Source organism: Nicotiana sylvestris, chromosome 5, assembly GCF_000393655.2.
Source record: "Nicotiana sylvestris chromosome 5, ASM39365v2, whole genome shotgun sequence".
Lineage (NCBI taxonomy): Eukaryota > Viridiplantae > Streptophyta > Magnoliopsida > Solanales > Solanaceae > Nicotiana > Nicotiana sylvestris.
The window spans coordinates 143,450,371-143,473,310 of record NC_091061.1 but is presented as its reverse complement, the minus strand read 5'-3'; the positions used below and the strand labels follow the sequence as shown (position 1 = coordinate 143,473,310).

General features: G+C 36.2%; 2 protein-coding genes across 2 annotated transcripts; one reads left to right on the top strand and one right to left on the bottom strand.

The window, feature by feature from the left end:
* The first annotated feature begins 1,056 nt into the window (after positions 1–1,056).
* LOC104230022 (ethylene-responsive transcription factor ABR1-like) lies at positions 1,057–3,477 on the top strand. Its single transcript, XM_070147044.1, has 2 exons — positions 1,057–1,402; positions 2,663–3,477. The coding sequence occupies exons 1-2, from the start codon at positions 1,057–1,059 to the stop codon at positions 3,475–3,477; spliced, it is 1,161 nt and encodes a 386-aa protein (XP_070003145.1).
* Positions 3,478–5,593: 2,116 nt separating this feature from the next.
* Positions 5,594–16,209, bottom strand: LOC104230021 (26S proteasome non-ATPase regulatory subunit 12 homolog A-like). Its single transcript, XM_009782754.2, has 12 exons — positions 16,024–16,209; positions 15,732–15,926; positions 12,883–12,990; positions 12,699–12,803; positions 12,490–12,546; positions 12,203–12,399; positions 10,781–10,880; positions 9,629–9,741; positions 7,029–7,182; positions 6,819–6,896; positions 5,966–6,205; positions 5,594–5,890 (listed from the first exon to the last, which is right to left on the bottom strand). Exons 1-11 carry the CDS (start codon positions 16,024–16,026, stop codon positions 5,987–5,989), a joined length of 1,329 nt encoding a protein of 442 aa, XP_009781056.1. The 5' UTR covers positions 16,027–16,209; the 3' UTR covers positions 5,594–5,890; positions 5,966–5,986.
* Between the last annotated feature and the right edge of the window lie 6,731 nt (positions 16,210–22,940).

The window sequence follows — 22,940 nt, the reverse complement described above, 5'->3', positions numbered from 1 at the left end:
TTTATGTAAGTGGGTTCAATCTTAGAAGTACATAACTTTAATCGTAAAATAGTAGTTGTCAATTGGATTCAAATAAAATATTTATACAAAATTTACGTAAATTTATTTGTAATTTATATATACACACAATATTATTTTTTGATGAAGCGGGTTCAACTGAACCCGTTTTCCACCATGTGCGTCCGCCAATGCTGATACATGTGAAATTTAATTTAGAAATTATATGAACTTCCTATTGTAAGAAGAGAGTTTACACTATATATATCGTATTGTAAGATCAATTCCTTTATCACATTCAGAGTTTGCAAGATTTATAACATAAAATATTAACATTTTTTTTATCTCTGATAAAACATTAAATTTTGTTATTTTAAAAATTATTAAATTTATTTAATATAAACGACTTTTACCTAAACTTAAATATTGGCCTTATGCACGGGCATCAACTCGCGTATTACTAAGAAGAAAGAAGAACGGCTCCTCGTCTCCCATGTCGGCCTCTGGAACTCTTAATATAACCGCCGACAGACAAAACCGGCTGGTCTCTCACTGTTTCTTATCCTCAGAATTATTATGAACATAAACTAAAGTACCTATCTCTTGTTTTCTCATTTCACACCATTTTTTTCTTCACTTCACACTTGGTCTCAATCAAATAAAAAACAGCAACCGCCTTAGCTTGTTGTCTTCTTCACTACTCCACTTGTCCCTAGAGTTCCCCAAAAATATCAAGCTAAGAAAAAGTTAACTAAAGAAGAGAATATATGGGAGCTGAGGTTTCTTTCATAAGCTGACCGACTCTTTATTTGGCGGCGCTTATTTTATTTATTACTTCAAAAGAAAAGCTCTTTTTGTTTTCCTTTTTTATAATTTTCAACTCCCAACTTGTGTGTGTTGTCTAAATGTCTATATATAAATATGTATATAACGGTTTGTTTAAGAAACTTGCATTGGTACTGGTTTGTTCTTGTCAACCTTCTTGACTAGTATATATATTGTAAACTTTTGTGTCTCTGTATTGGAGATTTTTGTTTGAGTTCTCTTTTTGAATATTGCATGTGTATTTACAAGGTGGCGAATTCAAGAGACAAAATATCTAACAGGAGAAGACATGAAGATAGGGATAGAGATGATAATTATAATGTGTTGGAATCGATGTTTTCGGGTAATATTAATAGGGAACAGGAGATGTCTGTAATGGTTTCTGCACTAAAACATGTTGTTGCTGGTGAAGATAGATTGAATCACCAAATCTTGACTGATGAAAATGGTGCAGCTGAGAATAATCTTGGTTCAGGTTTTTCTTCAGTTTCTTGGGGGGTTGGTGAGAAAAGAGGACGTGAACAACGGCAAAGTAGTCAGCAATTCTTACATATTGGAAGTTCTGATATGAGATCATCAGGTATTTTTATTTTACTTTACTTTTTTTTTTGAAAAAAATGACACCGCCGTAAAAATAATAACCGAAAAAAGTGTATAAAATTTGTATAATTTTTGCGTTATATATATACATTCTGTATGTTATATACAAAAATTATACAAATAGTTAACAAATTTGTATACAAAAATTATACAAATTTTATACATTTTTCGGCTACCACATATAAATAGTTTCTGGCGCCGGCTAAAAGTGATAATACCCCTTTTTTCCTTAAAGTTTTGGATTTTCTTTTAGTTTATGTTGTGTTTTCAGTGGGTATTTTGAAAACATAATTAACTAGTGGCCAATGTAGCATTATACGGATTCAATTGAATTCATAGCTTTCGAGGCATAAAATAAATTTATGTGTAAAATTTTATTAAAGTTATAAGATATAGTAGAATTTGAACCCATATAACAGATATGAACCCATAACTTTAAAAATACAATATGTTCAATGCTAGAATCTTAAATGTTCAACCCACAAAATTTAAATCTTGGATCCGCCTCTGATTATTAAAAGTATATTTTCTCTAACGGTTTAATTAGCATTTAGATAAGATGATCAAACATTAATACTATGATATTAGAGTGGGTATAAGTTCCGGGCTGAAGCTTAAATATTTAGATGAAACAGACACACAATTCAATAGTTTGGATGTGTTGCAGGAATCATTATTGCTAAATAACAGCTAAATGTAGATGAGAATAAATGGATTAAAAGATTTGGTTGATCTTCTATGTGAGTTGTATTCATTCTGCATTTTATTTAGAAGTAAATTGCTGCAGATGCCTTTGTTTTTAGTTTTGATTCTTGCCATTTTCTCCATTAAAAAAATGCACTTGAAACATACAATATAAATCAAGTGTGTGACTTTTCACTATATTGATTTTTAGTACATTATTAATGAAAGATACAATTAGGTGGATGTGTACGTGCTTCATTATCACATTTTCATTATTTTGAATAGCAGATTTTACACATGCTTTCTCTGCATATCCTGTACACACCATTTTTGCCAAATCTTTGTCCTTCCACAAATAATAATATTGGTCAGTATGATTCTTTAAACTTGTCTATATGGTTTTTGAGGTACAAATAACTAGTTCCACTTATTATGAGCCGTTATAATGTTTAGTTATTTTTCAGATGGCCTGATAGCTTACAAAAATATTTGTATTGTCGTTGTATACAAGTTATAGTCATGTCATTTTATAACTTAATGAAATTATGTTATATAGGTGGTGAAGGTACAAGCATTAGGACAATTACCAGCAGCACACCAACAACAGAAGCAACATTTATCTACACTTCAACAAATGATCATCAAAATAGCAGCAGTGATCAATCTAATGGAGGAGATAATAATAATAATAATAATAATAATAATAATAATAATAATAATAATAATAATAATAATAATAATAATAATAATAATAATAGTCAATCAAGAAGAAGATACAGAGGAGTTAGACAAAGGCCATGGGGAAAATGGGCAGCTGAAATAAGAGATCCATATAAAGCAACAAGAGTTTGGCTTGGAACTTTTGACACAGCTGAAGCAGCTGCCAGAGCTTATGATGAAGCTGCTCTTAAATTCAGAGGTAGCAAAGCCAAACTCAATTTCCCAGAAAATGTTAAACTCTTGCCATCTCCAGTATTGTCTGATTCTCCAAATACACTTTATTCCGTTTCTTCATCGCCCGATCCAATAGTTTACACTTCTCTGTATCGTCCCAATTTTATCGAATATCCTCTAAGGGACGACAAGCCAATAGTTCACACTTCTCAGTATCGTTCCAATTTTATCGAACGTCCTCAAACGGACGAGCCAATACTTCACACTTCTCATCATCAAGCTTTGAATAATAGTGCTGATTTAAATGATCAAACTTTTACCAATGATGATGAGTTTCACAGGCTGCATTTGCCCTATTTTCCAAATATGTTTTTATCTCCTATTCAGCCGCAGGTTCATATTCAGCCAAATGCTAGTCAGAGCGAACTCGTAACTGAAGCTCTAGCTCCGCCCAGCTCTAGCTCCGCCCCTGAGTAGTGGGAGCGATTTTCAAACTGCTTCTAATTGGTCAAATTCGGCGTATGATCACCCTTCTTCTTCTTCTGGATAATATTATTGTACTTGAATATGTCATCTTCTTAGAAGATTTGACTAGCTAGCTAGTACATTAATTAATTATATCCATCACATGAAGTGTTTCTTTTAATGTATTAGTGAACAAGAATTGGCCAACATTGCCAGAACTCACAGGAGTACGTGGATTAAGGTCTTGTTTTCCTTTTTGTTAGTTTTGGTGATACATTGCCAACCGCCGTCATTTTATTCATTGACTGATTGTACGACTCATTATTTCCAGAATTCCAGTTAGAAGCGCGTGCCCAAGTCAATTAAATGCCAATTTAAAATATTCTAGAAGTATAAAGAAGAATGAAAATGTCAACCAAATCACGTATAAAAATCATCATACAACTTCCAATCTTCCAGAAATTCAAGAACCTTTCCTCTGAAGTTTATTCAATTTCAATTTTGGAGTATTAGTAGGGCCATAGCAACAGAGATTCTATTAGTGGGGTCAACAACTTATTATTTAATAATAAAATTATCTGCAGTAGGGTAGCTTTTTACAAAGTTAACCTAATTAAATAGCCGCACACTCAATCATACATATATATATAATATATTTATAATGCATATATAATATATGTATATTCAGTGTATAATCCATATATACCGCCTAAAAAAAGTAAACATTAATCCGGATCGCTCTTATGTTTTTTCTTATCAAGAACAATAAACTAATAAATGATCTTATAAATCTTTGATAAGACGAGAAAAGTTTACGGCAAATATTCCTTCTAATATTATTCAAAGCTCAACTAGGAGCCCGTTTGAATTAGCTGATTTGAAGTAGCTGATAAGCATTGAAACTCATTTAATAAATAAGCAGTTACGCGTTTGGATACAAATACTGAAATTGATAATAAGTTGCTACAGTATTTGATAAAAAAAGTGTTGATAAGCTCTTTTTCTGTTAAAATGACTTAAATAACCTTAGAACTTTTACATTTATAAAGGCGCAATTTTTTAAAAATTTTAGATTTCATGTAAGAGTTTTGTTCTAAAAAGGAATATTGTAAGGATAAAATAGTAAAAACTTTGGTCAAACTTAAAGTGCTTATAAGCTAAAAATTCATAAGTTGGGGGTGACCAGCTTATGGCTTTTGGCTTATTTTTTATTTATAAGCACTTGGCTTATAAGCACTTTTAATTTACCAAACGCGTAGATAAGCCGAAAAGTGCTTATAAGCTAGTTCGACCAGCTTATAAGCTTAGCCAATCACCCTCTAGGACTACAGACAATCCAATAATAGCTTATTGAATAACGTACTAAATTTTCTTTTTGAAGGAAACAATATTGTGTTAGCTTCTAGTATTTTCTCAATTTTAGAGGGAAAAGCATTACGACTTTCCATTTTTGCGATGAATGTACTTTGGCTTTGTTTTGATCATTAATTTCTCTTTATTCGGAAAGTGTAAGTTAAATATCAATCTAGAAACTGAAAAGTAGAGAAAGCGATATCGACGTAATAGTTTACCTACGACTACGTTAAAAAATATGTGAACAAATATAGATTTACTAGTGTAACTTTAGATTTTCCTATCCCCTTTCGCTACCGGCATTTAAAATGTCAGCGTATATATAATTAAAAAAAAATCATGCTGGAAGAGCTAATCACAACTTGAGTCTGTCATTTACCTGGACGCCATGCAGACAATAAATAGAAGCCATAGCATTATTGATTCTCGCTCTTTACGCGCACTTCTAGTTCTTGACCATGATTAATTAATGTTAACTTTTTCCTTCACATATCACTTGATCATAATTAACTAATATGATTTGGTCTACATATCATGGATAAGTTTCTTCCGTTAGTCACGTGTTCCTTTTTCGCCTTCTATGTTTCATTTTAGATTATTTGAATAAGAAAGCAACCTCAGGAAGCAGGATGCAATTGTCTATTCCAAACACAAGCAAAAAAATTCCTTCCCCTGCTACCATGCCAAGGCAAGGATATAGTCTTAAGACCCTTTACGTATCCCTTACCATCATCTCAAATTCTAAAATCGGATTCCAAAACATGGAGGCACACCATTAAAATTTGAAATAAAACCATGGCTCTCATTCTCCAGTCCTCTGAATGTGATAAATAACCAAGTAAATAAACATTAAAGAACCTGAGATCTTTCAGCATCAAACCTGGATATTTGTTGCTCTCAATAAATAAATCATGCGGAGAAACATTGATAAAGATACAAAAGGGTAAATGGGGGAAGAAAGTCGAAGCCCTGACACCGAGAAAGGCAAGCAGTCAGATCATGATAGTAGGGAGCAAGGTTGATTGCAAGTTTTAGTTCCTGCTGCTAGTCCTTTAAAATAGAGCAACCCAGACTGCAAAAGGATTTCAATTTTGTCACATAATCAACTTCCCTATCCGGAATTGCTATAATTGATGTGAGGCTCTACCTGTAGAGTCTGATTAGTCTTTCAAGCCTTTAATGCAGCTTTGTGCACCATTGTTTCTTTGTGGATTTGGTGGCAACTCTTTTCTACAAGGTCAAGCAGCTTCTCCAAATTAAAAGCCCATGAATTCAAGATGTCATTGCTGTCTTTTGCCGGTTGGAAACAGACTACACCCATAGGTCTGTCAATCTTAGCAACCAATGCTTTTGATACAACCATTTCAGATAGATGCTTCTCGGCTTCCTGAGATAAAAAAGAAAGAACATGAGGGTCACCAGAAGAAATGTATGCTAAGAGAGGTAAAAGTTTCTGTGACGGCTGCAGTGTCTAGACAGGCTATGCTCCGCAACAATGAAGAGAAAATAGAATGTGGGCCCCCAGAGATTGGTTCAGTTCCATCATTTGAAAGTTAACGCCACAGAAGGTAAATATGAAATAATATAATATTGGAAACATCTAGCAGCTCACCAGCGATCAATGTTAACACAATTTTATTTTACACACTGTGACAGAGAATCACCTTTACTATTGTAACACAAAAATGTAGCACAAAGTTCCCTCCATCAGAGCACTACAACAGTGATCTAAACTATCACGAACAGGTTCTGAATTAACAAAGCCAGCAGCCTATGGATTTACAAAATCAAAGTTACATCACTGTAAGGCACAGAGAGACCCACGACTTGTAGAGTCTTGGAGCCTCAGCCTTTGCACTTAGGTTAGATCACATTGGCTTTGTAATAGCAGGACCACCCCACATCCCACATCCCACAAAAGTTGGAAGTAAAACATGTAGCTGTTGTACACAACACATGAATAAAATTTGAATGAGGAATAGCAATAAATTAATGTGCACCTGGATACTGAGGCACAATAAATCTGCCAGTCTCTTCAAAGTTATTCTCGAGTAGTATTTTGAGACGACAAGGATGTTCTGCAAGGAAAGAGTATTTGAAAAGTGAAACATCAAATTCAGGAGCAAAATGGAGGACTGCAGCATACACAAAGTCAACAGGTACCATAATAACAGAATCAACAAATAGATACTTAAGCCTACGGATATTACATGCTCTATAACTCTCAGTCTGAGATCTTCGGCAGCCTTGTCACCCAAAGTGCCACCAGGCATATTCTTTTCATTTTCAAACTCATCCTTGAAAGTATTCCATAAAGCAGTCCATTGAATGACCTCCATGGTAATCAATTGCTTCAAAAGCAGCCTGAAGTAAAAACAGAAGGTTAATAAAAGCCATAACTTGATTTTTCTGCTTAGAGTTTCAATTTTGAAGTGTCAGTTTCAAAAAGTATGGACTTCAAAGATCCCCAATCATTGACCATTCTGATATGCACTGGTACCGGATTTAAAAGCTGGCCGCCCCCAACTCCCGGTTTTTTCATTTTTTACCCCCACTCGACGGAATAGCTATTAAACACCACTGACCATGCTTATGTGGTGGTGGCACAGCTTATGTGGCAGTAGTGCGTGCCAATCACACTGATAAGTGCATGAATATTATTTATTTAACTAAAAAAAGTACTAAATCATTAAAATTTACAATAAAAAGGAAGACAAATATAAAAAAGAAAAGAAAAAGAAACAACCCCTTCGGTCACTCCTTCACCCATCCCCCCTTCGTTTCTTTCTTTCCCCTTCTCCTTCTTCCTGCTTCCACATCTTAAACCCTCTTCCACCGTGAATTCCATTCACCTGAACTCCCAAAAGGCTGATGCCTTTCTTTCTTTTTCCTCTCCTCCTTTATTCCTGTCCCCCCACCTCCAGCTTACTCTTCTTCCTTTCCCCTCCCTCTCTTTATTCACGTCCCCCACCTCCGCCAACTTCAATGGAAATGGACTGAGGGAGCTCCGTCCGCACCACCTTTACATTGCTGAATTTGAGGCAAAATTAGGGAATATCAGAGGTTTCTTTGGCAGTGCTGAAAAAGATGGGGATTTTTACTTCTCTGAGAGTCATCATTGGTAAAATTAGATGAAGAATTGTGGATCATGACGATGAATTGTTGATGGAAATGGATTTTAAAAACATGTTTGTTGTTAAAAGAATGGCGAGCGGGAGGAGGTATGGTGGTTGGTAGGGGGAAGAAGGTGATGAAGGAAAGAAGTGGAGAAGTGAGGTTGGTACCAGTGCAGTGGCATGGATGATCTCTGGAATAATGGGGAAGACGGTATTTAAAGGTGGTTTTGACAGGGCGGTCAGTGGAACGTTTTGTGTATAGATGGTAAGATGTGAATTGAAGGCGGTAAGGACGGTAGTGCTAGAGGTCTCTGGCAGTAGATCTACTGATGGAACCACCACCATCTTTCACATCTCTCTTTTGACCAGATCTGTTTTGGTAAAGAGAGGACGAATGAGACGAGGGGGAGATTAGGTTAAAAAGATTCTGGTGGGGAAATAAGGTGCCACCGTAAAGGTGAGTTGGAAAATGAAGTTAGGAGTGGGCTAAGAAATTTTAGAGGAAAATCAATGCAAGAAAAGGAAAAATTTTGGTGTTGGTGACAGAAGAGGTGTCAAGAGGTTGTCCAGGAGGAGACGTAAATGATGAAGGGTGAAGAAGAAGAGATAGTACAAAAATCAGAAATTTTATAAACTGGTTTTTACAAGTAGGACACGCAAATTACACGTGTCACACAATAAAAGGCCTTAGCGCATGACGTGTTATCATTGTCAACGCAATTCAGGATCACACTCTGGTGGAGGTGTTTAAAACATGTGTCTTGACAAAGTAGGGGTGTTAAAATGTGGAAAAAGAGAGTTGGGGCCGACTATAAATTCTGGTCCAAGGACAAGGTAATTGGGTATTCTGCCTTTCAGAAAATATGGACTTCAAAGATCACCTAATCATTGAACGACTCCGATCTCCTTCAGCCTCAACATGCAAAAAGCATACTGCCTCTGTCACATTTTATGTGCACACTTCCTCTTTGGTCTGTCCTGTGGAAAGAATGATACCTTTTTATATTTAGAATTAATTTAACTTTAAACTTCTCACGTTAATCCTTAGTGGGATGATTTAAAACCACAAGAATGTTTATGGCTCGTTTTAGACAAGTTTCAAAAGTCTTTCTTTCTTTCTTAAAACTCCGTGCCCAGTCAACCACCATCACATAAAACGGGACGGTGGGAGTACCAAGTAAGCAAACATTGCAAAAAATTACAAAATCCAATGAGCCAAGATTCTGAATTCTATTTTTCCAGCCAATATATCACATGTGATACGATTTGACTTGGGAGAGAGTTTAACATGCTAATTTGATACTAGTACTATAAATAGTAATCAAGAAATATTAAAACAGTTGCTGAAACTTCATTCGTTTACAGAACGTAGGATAAACTTGTGAATAGTTAATTATTTAAGATCTCGAAGTCTTTGAAACATGCAAAGAATAAGATTGTTGATGGATGGTGGCAACATCCTCGACATGCGGCATGCCGAATAGAAATTGTCATACAAAATTGTGCCAGGAGTACAAAATATTTATTGTCAAATAGTCCATAACTGCACGAGTTGACTATGGTTGCCAAAATTTTGAGAAATCTTAACTCCACTAACCCTATAAGCAAATGCAACTCCACATAGTATTTCCTTTTTTCCTTTTTCTATAAGTAGCATCAATAAACATATTGTAAGAGAATTTTCACACGAAAACCTGAAATGAGGGATTTCTGAAAGATTCTTGTCCTCCAAAGTTGAGTTATGAAGACTTGATTGCATAGGATCATGGGGAGATAATACCAAATACCAGCAAATTTTCCTCAGAACCTGCATAAAATTCAGCATGCTGGTTGATCAAGTATTATGTGCAATAAGTCATCTTCAAGATTTGGAATCTCAAATACAACTGACGAGCTCCCCTACCTACATCTATCTACCCCAACAAGTTGGAAATGTTTTTAAAATAAAAAACATACCAGCTCCATTAAGAAAAATAGCCAATTATTAAGATTCAAGTTACCATTTACCAAAATAGAAAGAAGCTATCCATCCACAGATTTTTCTCCTAATATACCAGTTTCAAATTTCTTTCTTTTTTAAAGCTGTGTTACAGTTGTTTTACACACAAACATTAGCATAGATGCCTGTTGTGCTCCAACATGTGCTTGAAGGTCGAGAAGAAGCCAAGACCATTTGATCAACAAGAGTGGACTTGCAAGTGATAAAGCTTTCTTCTTTTATTCCCCCATGTAATCATCTTTCTGACAAATGAAAAGGATGCCTACCCTCTTATCTAAAAAATGATAAGGATGCCCTTCTCCCCTGAGATGCCTGACTAGCTGCATAAGGCTACAACGCCAGTCTCAGCTCACAATTACCAAATGATACCAAAGAAAACTAATCCTATTTCTTCTCTTCTTTAACCATTCATTTCCCAGAAAAAGAGAAGAAAGACAGAGTATGCCACGATGAATTTGATATATTGATAATTCCACAGCACCTTTACTTGACGTAGCAATTGGAATTTCATATTGGTAAATTAATTTAATCATCCTCTCTTATAAAATTATGCAACAATAACGTCTCCGTTCCAATAGATTAATAATTTCCAAACCATTTTAGTTTTGTCAAAGTTGGTATCTGACATTGGTAAATGAATTTGATATGTCACATTATTTTGAAGTTGTGCAGCAGCACAATTATTATTTAATTTTTTCTCAAAGGAATTGCTCATTCACCAACAGTACATTTCACAGATGTACTACTTTAAGAATTCAAAACTGAATAAGCATTGGATAATACGACAAGCAACATCTCGAAATTATAATGAAGTAGAACGCGAGTATGCATGAAAAGGACCAATTACCGGTATCCACTGTGCTGGGTCTTCTTTCACAGAAGGGATCTCATATATAGCCTTATAACAACGACATATTTCAAGGTAATCATTGCTATGTGAGTTATACCTGCACCAGAAGGAGAGCAAATGACTCACCAGTTTAAGATATTCAAATGCAAAGAACGATCTCCAACTGCAACAATTTGTTCATCTAGAGCTACATCATTCTAAATTGCTAAGCAGGCTATTTTAGGCCCTAGGATCGAATCGGCAGTCCTGCTCCAACCTAAAATTCTTGGAGAAGTTAAGGGCACATCTATTTTTTACTTTTTTCCCTTTTGTGCTTTTCTTCCCTAAAGCCCAGCCTTTAACTGTGCTTTGCGCTTAAAGTTCCAACATGCTTTGGAACTTTTTTGCACTTTCGTTTTTGACTATTTTGCATCTCTACCTTTATAGGATAGGGGTAAGGTGTGCGTACACACTACCCTCCCCAGACACCACTTAAGGGATTAAAGTGGGTTTGTTGTTATTGTTGTTGTTTTTGACTACTTTGTTCAACTTAGGTGCCTAAAATTTATAGAGTTTAGATGATCACAACCACCTAATTTACTTATCATGTATTCTCCTGGGGTAGGGGTAAGGTCTGCATACACTACCCTCCCCGGACCTCACTAGTGGGATTTTACTGGGTTGTTGTTGTTTGTATTCTCAAGAAAACTCAGACACTTCTTGAAGGGAAGAGCAGAGTATAACAGAGCTATAATTGACCTCCTAAAGCTTAGTCCCCTGCTCCTAGTGAAATTTTATGGATGGAAATCCATTCATCATATAAACCAAAACAGAGAGCAAATATGAAACTGTCTCAAACATGCAGCTATGTGGAATTTGCATTACTCTCTATTTCTCAACTGTAATGAATGCACAGATGTGTATCATATCTTTGGATGAAAATGTGAACCATTCTGCAAAAATGAATCGTTACTGACAAAATATGGATAGCATTCCCTTTAGTCCCTTGGTACAGTTGATAAGGATAAAACACTAAAATTCTCATAGATAACTAAAACATATACACAATGAGGAAACTCAGAAATTTTAATTCAGGAAGCATGTCTTATCCAAACTCAAACGTAAAAGCGAGGTATGTAGAGTAACTGTCAGCAAACACTGAAAATGAGCACATAAGAAAGTTGTGTCTTAAACACTAATATGTCCGGTCCAGATGCTACAGAAATCACCAAAATAAGGGCAGAAGATGCAAGTTTTAACCATGACTGTAGTTAACTATTCCAAGTTTTTCTAAAGAAATAAATAATACTATATTAAAATCCTATTTGAGTTTGCATAAATGAGCTGAATGCTTGATAGCGCAAAGGGTGTAACACTATCATCAAATCTAGAGAAAACAACTTGACACAAAACCCACATTTAAAACATAATCAGATGTACCTAATCATTAATTGATAGTAGATTTGCTTCAACTCTAATAGTGATGGAATATCTGCAGCAGGCTCCTCAACCACATTTTCACCCTCCTTTGGTTTCTTCTTTTCCTTAGAGGGATCAGCTTCAAACACTTTGGGATTGATCTTTCTTGAGAGTATTTGAGCACGAACATAATCTTGACGATCTAAGCATAGACGAACCTGCAGTATTCCAGCATCACGCAGTTAGTCCAAAGGCATGCTCTCATTTAAGTTTGAGTAGAAAGAAAAGAAAGAGTATCTATCACATACTTGTTCAAGAATGAAGGCTATCTTCTCAGTTTTTGCCATCGCCCCAAAAGTTTCAACCTGTTAGTTACGCCATGGGCATATTGTAAGTGAAAACCATCAAGAAAGATTTTTCCAGAAAGAAAAGGAACCCCACTGTTGCAGCTTCACATCGATTGAGTAAAGCAAAAAAGACCTAGAAAACACCAAAGCGAAAGTCACCAAATACTTACCGCAACTTCTTGCATCAAATCAGCCGCCTCGGCTATTTTTCCTTGTTCTTCGTTAATCTTGGCGAGTTTCTTAATCAAGCGAGCTCTCTCAATTTCGACATATATCTACATGCCAGATCACGGTTGCTCAGTAGGGGAGAAACAGATTGCAGCAATGTTTTTATGAAAATGAAAACACGCTAACCTTTCCCGCAGACACATTGTTAAGCGTCTTGATGAGGTCTATCTTAGTGTCAAGATCTGGTGTCTGGTCAATATACTGCATTGCTTGTTGGACCATGGCCTGTACAGCCTGCACAAGTACAAGAAAAACATCAAACATGTTACTAAAGTATAAAGAGGACAAATGAACGCATAAAATCATCCATCAAAACTAGACGAAGTACTGCATTGCCCCATGTGTATATTTTTCACGGGAATGGCTCACTACATATACATATACAGGGCAAAAAGGAAGAGCGTATCCAAAAAGCCACATCAATTATGGGATGAACAGGACTCAGGCGCTTACAAGAAATTCGAGTATGCTGGCCTGATTTTCCTAAAACACAAGCACATCGACGGCCAATTTCCCAAGCATTCCGGATGTAGCCACAATATGCATGTTCCCAGTCACGTTAAAAAAGGACAGTCTAGTGCACTAAGCTCCTGCTATGTGCGGGGTCCGGGTAAGGGCTAGACCACATTGGGTCTTATGTACATAGTCATACCTTGCATTTCTGCAAGAGGTTATTTCGACACTTGAACTCGTGACTGCCTGGTCACATGGCAACAACTCTTACCATTGTGTCAAGTCTCCCTCTAATTAAACACCAAGTGCCTAGGCCTCCCGTGCTATGCAATTCAATCGTTCATATACTTCCTTGCATCCTAGCCCACTGCATCTATAGGTACTTTGTGTTTCTTGTTCCAGTAAGTTGTATACAGAAGTAGTACCCAGGTAGAAATTGTTGTTCCTTAGGCAAACACATCCAAGACCATCCATGATCATTTAATACCGCAACTCCTCCCCTCTCCAAGACATTTTTTTGTGGGCCAAGAGTGCTCAAAAGTTACACAAAGAGAGCTATTGATCCAAAATTTGGTTGCCAATATAGGATTCTATATTTGTGTCTTGGTCGTAGTTGACAGTTTTCCTCGTATCCTCACCCCCTTACATCTACTTCTCTGTTAATTTGTTTGGTGCTTAATCCCAAGCTCTTCCTTTGGACCTCTCCGCTTAATGTCACTAATCAAGAACTTTGGCATCCTCTCCAAATACCTTTCCAAGAAAGCTCAAAGTGTCTTTATCTATCCCGCGTTTCATTTAAATTCTAATAATTCAATTTTGGTCATTTATCTTCCCCAACCATAAATTTGAATACTACTTCTAGAAGTCCAGCAACCAAATATCACCCTGAAATAATCATTCTAAAAAGAAACTTCATCAAGAAAATTTTTTAAAAAAACAAGAATCACGAAAGAAGCCATCTCTAAGGTAGTTCATCAGTGAAACAGGAAAAATGCTGGTGCAACATGGCAATTGCAAATGATGTAGATGTCTTTATAGGTTTTGTCAGCTCATTACATGTTTTATAATGAACCATCTTGGAAGTATTTTCCTTACCAGCACTTTTTTATTGCTAGAACACATCAATATAAAATTTATTCTTTACTTATCAAACAAGGGGCAAAATCCATCCAAAAACCTTATCTAGTAGTACTAGTTATGATTGTGAGCAGCATTAAAGTGGATGGAAGGAAGCCAGTTTTCCGGTATCCCTTTGAAAAAAAAAAAAAAGAGTACAGCCTTTCACCTTTTCTAAGCAGATCTCCAGCCTACCAAATTTCACTATGTTCAAGGAAGAATTCATAGGCACTTACATACAAATGACCTTTTAAATCAAGCGAACTAAAATATGAAGGACTACTCTATCCTTTTGCTTCTTTGATGTCCAAATAAGGGCAAGAATCTCACTTCCATTCCCTTTCTACCAAGCAAAGCATAGAGATAATCCTATCCATAGAGAAGAACATTAGCCCAATGACCTCACCTCTTCTCCTTCCCTTCACCTCCTCCTTCGTTAAACAAAGGTTACATGCTTCGTTGCTAAAACACATAAAGTTTTGACTTACACACTATGGAATCAGCATGTCCTCCATGCTCTTTTCATTAAATTTACAGCAGGATCAACAAAGAACCTAGTCAGCATATTATATCTCCGCTATGTAATACATATTGCAAAAACAAGTATACTCATGCACAAGGACAACATGCACAAATCAAGAATGGTCTAAATTTGATTATCAAAAAAAAATTAACTCAAACCACTTTAGTAGTATGGTCAGAAAAACAAGTGTGAGAGAAGCAAAAAAGGAAAAGTTGGAAAGTAAATCCAATTTTGGCAAGTCTAAATACTAGTTTAAACTGTTTTTATTAACTCTTGCAAACAAGGATTACTAATACATTTTCCTCTAAGTTCTAACCATTCCTAGCATCAGCATCACAGTTGGGTTCATCAAATCAATCTTGCTTATTTACTTAGTAAAGCTCTCCATCAGTCCCAATTTAATTGATGCACTTTCCCTTTTAGACTGCCCAAAAAGCACGATACCTCCTTATATTAGAAACAATTTCACTTTAAACTTCTCATTCTACCCTTAATAAGATTAATTTATAGCCACAAAAATGTTATGACTTGTTCTAGAGCACAAGTTTCAAATATCTTTCATTCTGTCTTGAAATACGTGCCCAGTCAAATAGAGCCAAATAAATAGGGACTAAGGAAGCATATAAGTCAAAAGATCAAATCAAACTTCATTTGCACGAAAAAGTCAAGATCTTTAGCTACAATCAACAGATTATACGCACACAAACTACCAATTTCTGAAACTTTCTACCTTTTTACTCCACAAGTTCACATAATTTAGCAAATAAAACCTTGAATTTCAAATCCAAACTCATAGACAAACAAAAAAACAATTTTGTTTAAACGAACTAATAGAATAAACTGATAAATAAATAAATAAATATAATGACATAGATGAGCATGCCTGTTTCAATTGACCACGGCGTTTAGACAAGAGAACAATCTGTTCATTTAAAGTATTCCAAGCGCGAGCTTCGAAGCAAAGCTGAAGAATATCTGTAGCCGCTTTTCTAGTTCCGGCGACATCTCCAGCTTGCCTCATCTGCTTCTCTACATTTAATAAATTCTCTATTTGCGCCTCCAATTTCCCATCACCTTCCTGTAAACACACACAAAAAAATCAAATAAATAAACAGGGGAACAGATCGAAAATTAAGCACTAAATATAGAAATCTAAAGGATAATCGAACATTCACCATATTGAATTTTTGAGTTTTTTGGAGTTCGATGGAGATCGATTCTGAAACCCTAGAAGGAAGAGAAGAGCGAGAGAGAGAGAGAGAGAGAGAATTTGAAGACTTCTAACTTTTAATTCCGAGTCTTTTCACTTGTTTTCTGTTTTTATTTATTTTTCTTTTATATTCCAGTTTTCTTGTAGGAATAGTTATCTCTGCCAAAAAAAGGCGTTAATATATCTTTAAAGGAAAAGGAACAGAGAGATTTCATTGTAGTCCTCATGATTCGCGAAAATACACTTTCATCCTATTCCATTATTTTGCTCCTTAATCCAAGAAAATTCACTTTTTTTCGAAATCAGAATAAAAATTTTAAATTTCACTTGAAGTTAAATTTTAAAAAAAATCAAAAAGTGAAAAAGCTCCAAAAAACTATTTTTAAAAATTTTCACTCAAACCACTCACAAATTTTCAAAAACAACTCCAAATTGTATTTATGTCCAAACACAACTCTAATTTTCAAATACTATTTTCACTTGAATTTTTTTTTTTCCAAAATTTCACAATTCTTTATATACAAACGCCCACTAAAACAAGCTCTTTGTGGAATTAATTATTCAATATGGAATAGAATAATACTCAATTGTAAATTAATTGATTCTAAAATTTGTTAATTTCCGATGTAAAATTCAACCAAATGTGAAATAAAATAATCCCCCATATAATTTCAAAATTATTATTATCCGTTATCCTACATATTAGACGACCCATTGTGCTTCTAGAAAGTTTGCATATTTCTAGGGGTGTAGAAATAAAACTGATAAACAACATCAAACCGACAATCCAAGTTAAATCGGAAAAATCCGATTGTGGTTTTGGTTTGAAAGTTTAGTATTGGGAAAAAACCCCGAACATAGTTGGTTTCGTTTGGTTTTAACTAAAAAAGTCAAACCGAAACCAAATCAACCTGATAATATAGTTATATAATTTTTAAAAATATTTTATACATATAAACATTTTTAGATGTGCAGGGACGGGCTAAGACGAAATCCCAGTAAAATTCTGGAAGAGTGCGGGGCGAGCAGGCTTTGAAGTGTTCACCAGGTTGTTTAATGTTATTTTCAGGACGAAGAAGATGCCTGAAGAATGGAGGTGGAGTACGATGGTTCTGTCGTACAAGAACAAGGGTGATATTCAAAATTGCAATAACTATAGGGTATAAAGTTGTTGAGTCACACTATGAAGGTTTGGGAGAGGGTGGTGGAGGCCAGGGTGAGGAGGTGCGTGTCTATTTCCGAGAACCAGTTCGGATTCATGCCGGGGCATTTGACTACAGAAGCAATTCATCTAGTGAGGAGATTAGTGGAGCAGTATAGAGAAAGGAAAAAGGACTTGCACATGGTATTTATTGACCTTGTTTCGCGCATGATAAAGTCCCGAGGGAGGTTCTGTGAAGGTGTTTGGAGGTTAGTGGCGTTCCGATAGCGTATACTGGGGTGATTAAGGATATGTATGATGGTGCTAAGACTCAGGTGAGGATTGTGGGAGGTGACTCGGAGCATTTTTCTATTGTGATGGGGTTGTATCAGGGATCGGCTCTTAGCCCGATTTTATTTGCCTTGGCGATGGATGTGCTGTCGCGACACATCCAAGGAGAGGTGCCTTGGTACATGCTATTTGCCGATAATATAGTGTTGATTGACGAGACAGACCTTAGAGTCTAAAGGTTTCAAGTTTAGCAGAACCAAAATAGTATTCTTGGAGTGCAAATTCAGTGACAAGACCCATAAAACAGACATAGATGTAAAGTTTGATGCTCAAGTTATCCCCAAGAGAACAAGTTTTAAGTATCTCGGCTCTATTATTCAAGGTAAAGGGGAGATTGACGAAGATGTCATACATCGCATTGAAGCAAGATGGATGAAGTGGAGGCTCACTTCTGATATTTTATGTGATAAGAATGTGCCGCCAAGACTTAAGGGTAAGTTTCATAGAGTAGTGGTTCAACCGACTATGTTGTATGGGGCTGAGTGTTGGCAAGTTAAGAACTCCCATGTGCAGAAGATAAAAGTAGCAATGAGAATGTTGAGATGGATGTTTGGGTGTACCATGAGAGATAAGATTAGGAATGAAGCTATCCGAGATAAAATAACAGTAGCCTTCGTGGAGGACAAGATGCGAGAGTCGAGGTTGAGATCGTTCAGACATGTTAAGAAGAGAAGTATTGAAACTCCCCGTTAGGATGTGTGAGAGGTTGGTCATGGCAAGTTTGAGAAGAGGTCAAGGTAGGCCTAAGAAGTGTTGAGGAGAGGTGATTAAGCAGGACATGGCGCTGCTTCAACTCAATGAGGACATGACCCTTGATAAGAGGGTGTGGAGGTCGAGGATTAGGGTATAGTTGAGAGTTTCTTAGTTGCTCACCGATAGTCTTAGTAACACGCATGTCCCTTCGTATTCTCAGATCTTAATTGCATTATTATGTGATTTTGTTTGTTTCAGGTATTGTATTCTCTGTTATTATTATTTGGTACTACTTATCATTTATCTCCCACCTTTTTCTTCTCTCCTCCTTTCTTTCTTTCCTTATTCTTCTTCTTCTTCTTTCCGAGCCGAGAATCTATTGGAACGGTAAGGTCTACGTACAGACTACCCTCCTCAGACCCCACCTGTTGGAAATATATACTGGATATATTGTTGTTGTTGTTGTATATAAATATTTATTGTAATGTAATTTATAAATATTTCTTAAAAAAATTCACAGTTTTATCTTTTAACATATTATCTCAAGTTTGGACTTAACATTCTTGAATGGTAAATAAATTTTATAGCTCATAAATGTAGTAACTCAAACAAAGTTCAAATCAATATTAATGCTTCAATTCAACACTATAAATGACGATAGTGTTGAATATCTATTTTTTAGTTTTACATTGATTTATAATGAAAATTCATAATTTACCTCATCTTCTTCTTTAATGCTTAGTTATTTAATTAATAGTACATATTAGGTATGCTTATTTAGCATGACCTATATAGTATTTTTAGATTAATATGTTAATTTTTATTATGGCTTATCAATTAGAATATTTACTTTATGTAATTTTATTACCTTTGTCATTGAATATTTTAGTATAATGCTATGAGTCTATGATTTATCTCATATTATTGTGTTATTTTTTTGAAAAGTACATTATATAATTGTATCTCACTAGGACTAAAGAATATTTTGTCACGACTCTAAAATCGGACCCGGTCGTGATGATGCCTCTCGTGAAGACAAGGACAACCGACACTTTTCCATTTCAGTTTTAAGCAGTTAAACATTAAGAATTAAGTCTAAAACGTAATAAATAATCCAAAAGTAAGCAATGAACATTACAGTTTGCAGAAATAAAACCTAACACAGCCCGATACCGGGGTGTCACTAGTCATGAGCATCTATCAATTCTAGTACAAGTCTGAAAAGTCTACGAAACTATTACAAAGTCACTAATAAGGGAAAAGAAATGAGATAGGGGGGGGGGACACGGGACTGTGGACGCCAAACAGCTACCTCGTGAACTCTGAAATCTGTCGGGAGCTCTCAACTCTCGCTAGCAGGATCAGCAACGCCTGAATCTGCACACGGAGTGTAGGGAGTAGAGTGAGTACTCCAACTCAGTGAGTAATAATCATAAATAAAGACTGAAAGCAAGAAATCACGTAAGGCACATTATAGGTTATAAGGAAGCAGTAAAGATGTGTAAAATTACTGAGTTCAGTTTAAAACTTCATAAAATGCCTTTTTAACAGTTAAGCAAGCAAATGACAGGCAAATAGGAAAGATAAACACATAAAGGACCGGCCCTCGGGCAAGATCATAGAACAACACCATCCCCTCGGGCTATCTCTCACATGACACTGGGTACCCGCGCTCACTGGGGGTGTGCAGACTCCTGGAGGGGCCCCTTACGGCCCAAGCGCAATATCAAGTCATATCGTGGCATCATCACTAGGCTCTCGGCCTCATATCAACAAGCCACCTCGTGGAGTACAAATTTCAGGCCCTCGGCCTCATAATAATAATTAGGTGTTCCTCACAACATAGGTCCTCGGCCTTACTCAGTCAGAATTTCAAAAGCCACTCGGGCAACAGTAAAACATGATGCTCAGCCCAAAATATCATTTGCAATGTCATTTTAAGTGTTAAAGTAGAGTAAACATGGCTAAGTTTTGAAAACAGTAGAATATAGCATGACTGAGTTCAAGTACAAAATCAAAACAGTGAGGAAGTGTCAATAAAAATCCCCTAAGGGTTCAAATAGTTGGCACGAAGCCCAAATATGGCGTTCAACCCAAAACATGATGATAGCAAATAGTTTTCAGTCAAATACGTGGTAAAATAGTCATTCAGGACGGACTAAATCACAATCCCCAACAGTGCAGGACCCCATGCTCGTCATCTAGCATGTGTGTCACCTCAATATAGCACAACGATGTGCAATCCGGTATTTCATACCCTCAGAACATCATTTACAATCATTACTCACCTCAATCCGGTCCAAACTCTAGTCCACGACGCCTTTGCCCCTCGAATCGGCCTCCACCCGCGTCGAATCTATCCAAAATCAGAATCACGACGTCAAAATATGCTAGGGAACGAAGCCCAAGCGAAAATAATTAATTTACAACTTAAATTCCGAAATTACCAAAACCCGACCCCTGTGCCCATGTCTCGAAATTCAATAAAATTCACATCCATAGATTCCTCATCTCCCCATGAGTTCATACATATCAAAAGTACCAAAATTCGACCACAAATGGTCCCTCAAATCCAGTCTAGGTCTCCAATACCAAGCCCTAATTATCCCAATTTTAACCTTTAATTCCATTAATTATAGCTCTAATCCGTGAAATAATACCATAGGAACGAGTTTGAGGTCCAAAATCCTTACCTCAACGAAGTTCCCTGTAAATCCTTCTTCAAAATCGTCCAAAGAGCTCCAAAGCCGACTTAGAAATGGTGGAATAACTCAAAAATCGCGAAGGAAACAATATATACTTTTTGGCCCAGTGATTTCGCATCTGCGGCCAAATACCCGCTTTTGCGGTCACTAGACCGCTTTTGCGGTCATCACTTAAACGACCACTTTCCGCTTCTACGATCCTTTTCCCGCACCTGTGCTATCGCAGATGCGGCTCCTCAGCCGCTTCTGCGGCCCCAACCTTCCTAGGCCCTTTTCGCTTCTGCGACCCTTTTCATCGCATCTGTGGCATCGCACCTACGGTCCCCGAACCGCAGGTGCGGAAACACCAGAAGCAGAAAATCTGCAGCTTTACCAAAAATTCCAAACTCTCCGTCAACCATCCGAAATCACCCCGAGGCCCTCGGAACCTCAACTAAAAACACGAACATACCCCATAACCTTATTCAAACTTATACCAATCTTCAAAACACCTCAAACAACATCGAATCAACCAAAACACATCGGATTCAAGCCTAAGTTTCCAAAAATCTTCTGAATTCCGCTTTTGATAAAAAACTCCACCAAACCACGTCCGAATGACCTGAAATTTTGCACATACATCCCAAATGACATAATGGAACTACTGCAACTCTCAGAATTCCATTCCGACCCCTATATCAAAATCTCACATATCAACCGGAAAACGCCAAAATTCAATTTCGCCAATTTAAGCCTAAATCTATACCGGACCTCCAAAACACATTCCGACCACGCTCCTAAGTCCCAAATTACCTCTCGAAGCTATCCGAACCATCGGAACTCACATTTGAGCCCTCTAACACATAAGTCAACATCCGGTTGACTTTTCCAACTTAAATTTCCTCAAAAGAGACTAAGTGTCTCAAACCTTCTCAAAACCTTTCCGAACCCGAGCCAACCAACCCGATCACTCATATAACCAATAGACAAAGCAATAAGAAGCAGAAATGGGAAAAACGAGTGGTAACTCATGAGACGACTGGCCGGGTCGTAATATATTTGGGGCACAAATTACATATTTTGTGTTATGAAGACTTTACCCAAATTGCAGATTTTTTATTCACAAATTATGTAACTAGTTGCTGGTTTTGTTGGAGGCCTATTTAATCATGTTACTCTTTCCGGAAGATGGACATGATGTATAGGTGTAAGTGTAATTGTTTGGTTGTTAATGGTAATATTTCACAGTTATTACCAAGAAAAAAAAGACTTCACCTGAGAAAAAGCCCGAAAAATCGAAAAACCCGATTTTGTTGGTTTGGCTTGCTTTATAGATTATAAAACTCGACACCATTGGTTTGGTAATTGAAAAATTCAAAACCAACTCCACCTATATACATCCATATATGTTACCTCTTGACAGTGCTACAAATGTTTATTTCGTTTTTTTTCCCTCCAAAATGACGAGATGCCGCTAAATTAATAGTAACTTAAAGTTTTATAAAATTTCAAATATATTTATTTGAAAATTTATTTTTTTTTAACTTTTTGAGATGCAAAGTTATTAATGAATTTCAAATTTGTAACTCTTTTTCAATTGTTGATTTAAGATGAGATTTTATTGAATTGAATTTTGAAAAGAACGCTCCCAATTTTTCTAATATATTTTTTAGGGACAAAGTCATATTCATGTCCAATATCTTAGATCTGCTTATGGTTTATTCATTTATCTATCTTTATTTGAAAGGTCAAACCGTTTTTAACCTAATATATGAGGATGTTCTAAACGTATGAGATATGATGCATTTTGTTCCATGGGCTTGCCCAGACTAAAATGCTTAGATGTTAATGCAATGAAATTAAATGCATGTTAATTTATAAACATAAAACAAGACTATTTGTTCAAATATCAGTTTTCCACTTTTCCTATCCATGGGTGAAGGCTGAACAAGTCTCACTTACAGAAAAACAATCCATATCCACCTTGATAGACGAACTCAGCTGCTGCTCGTG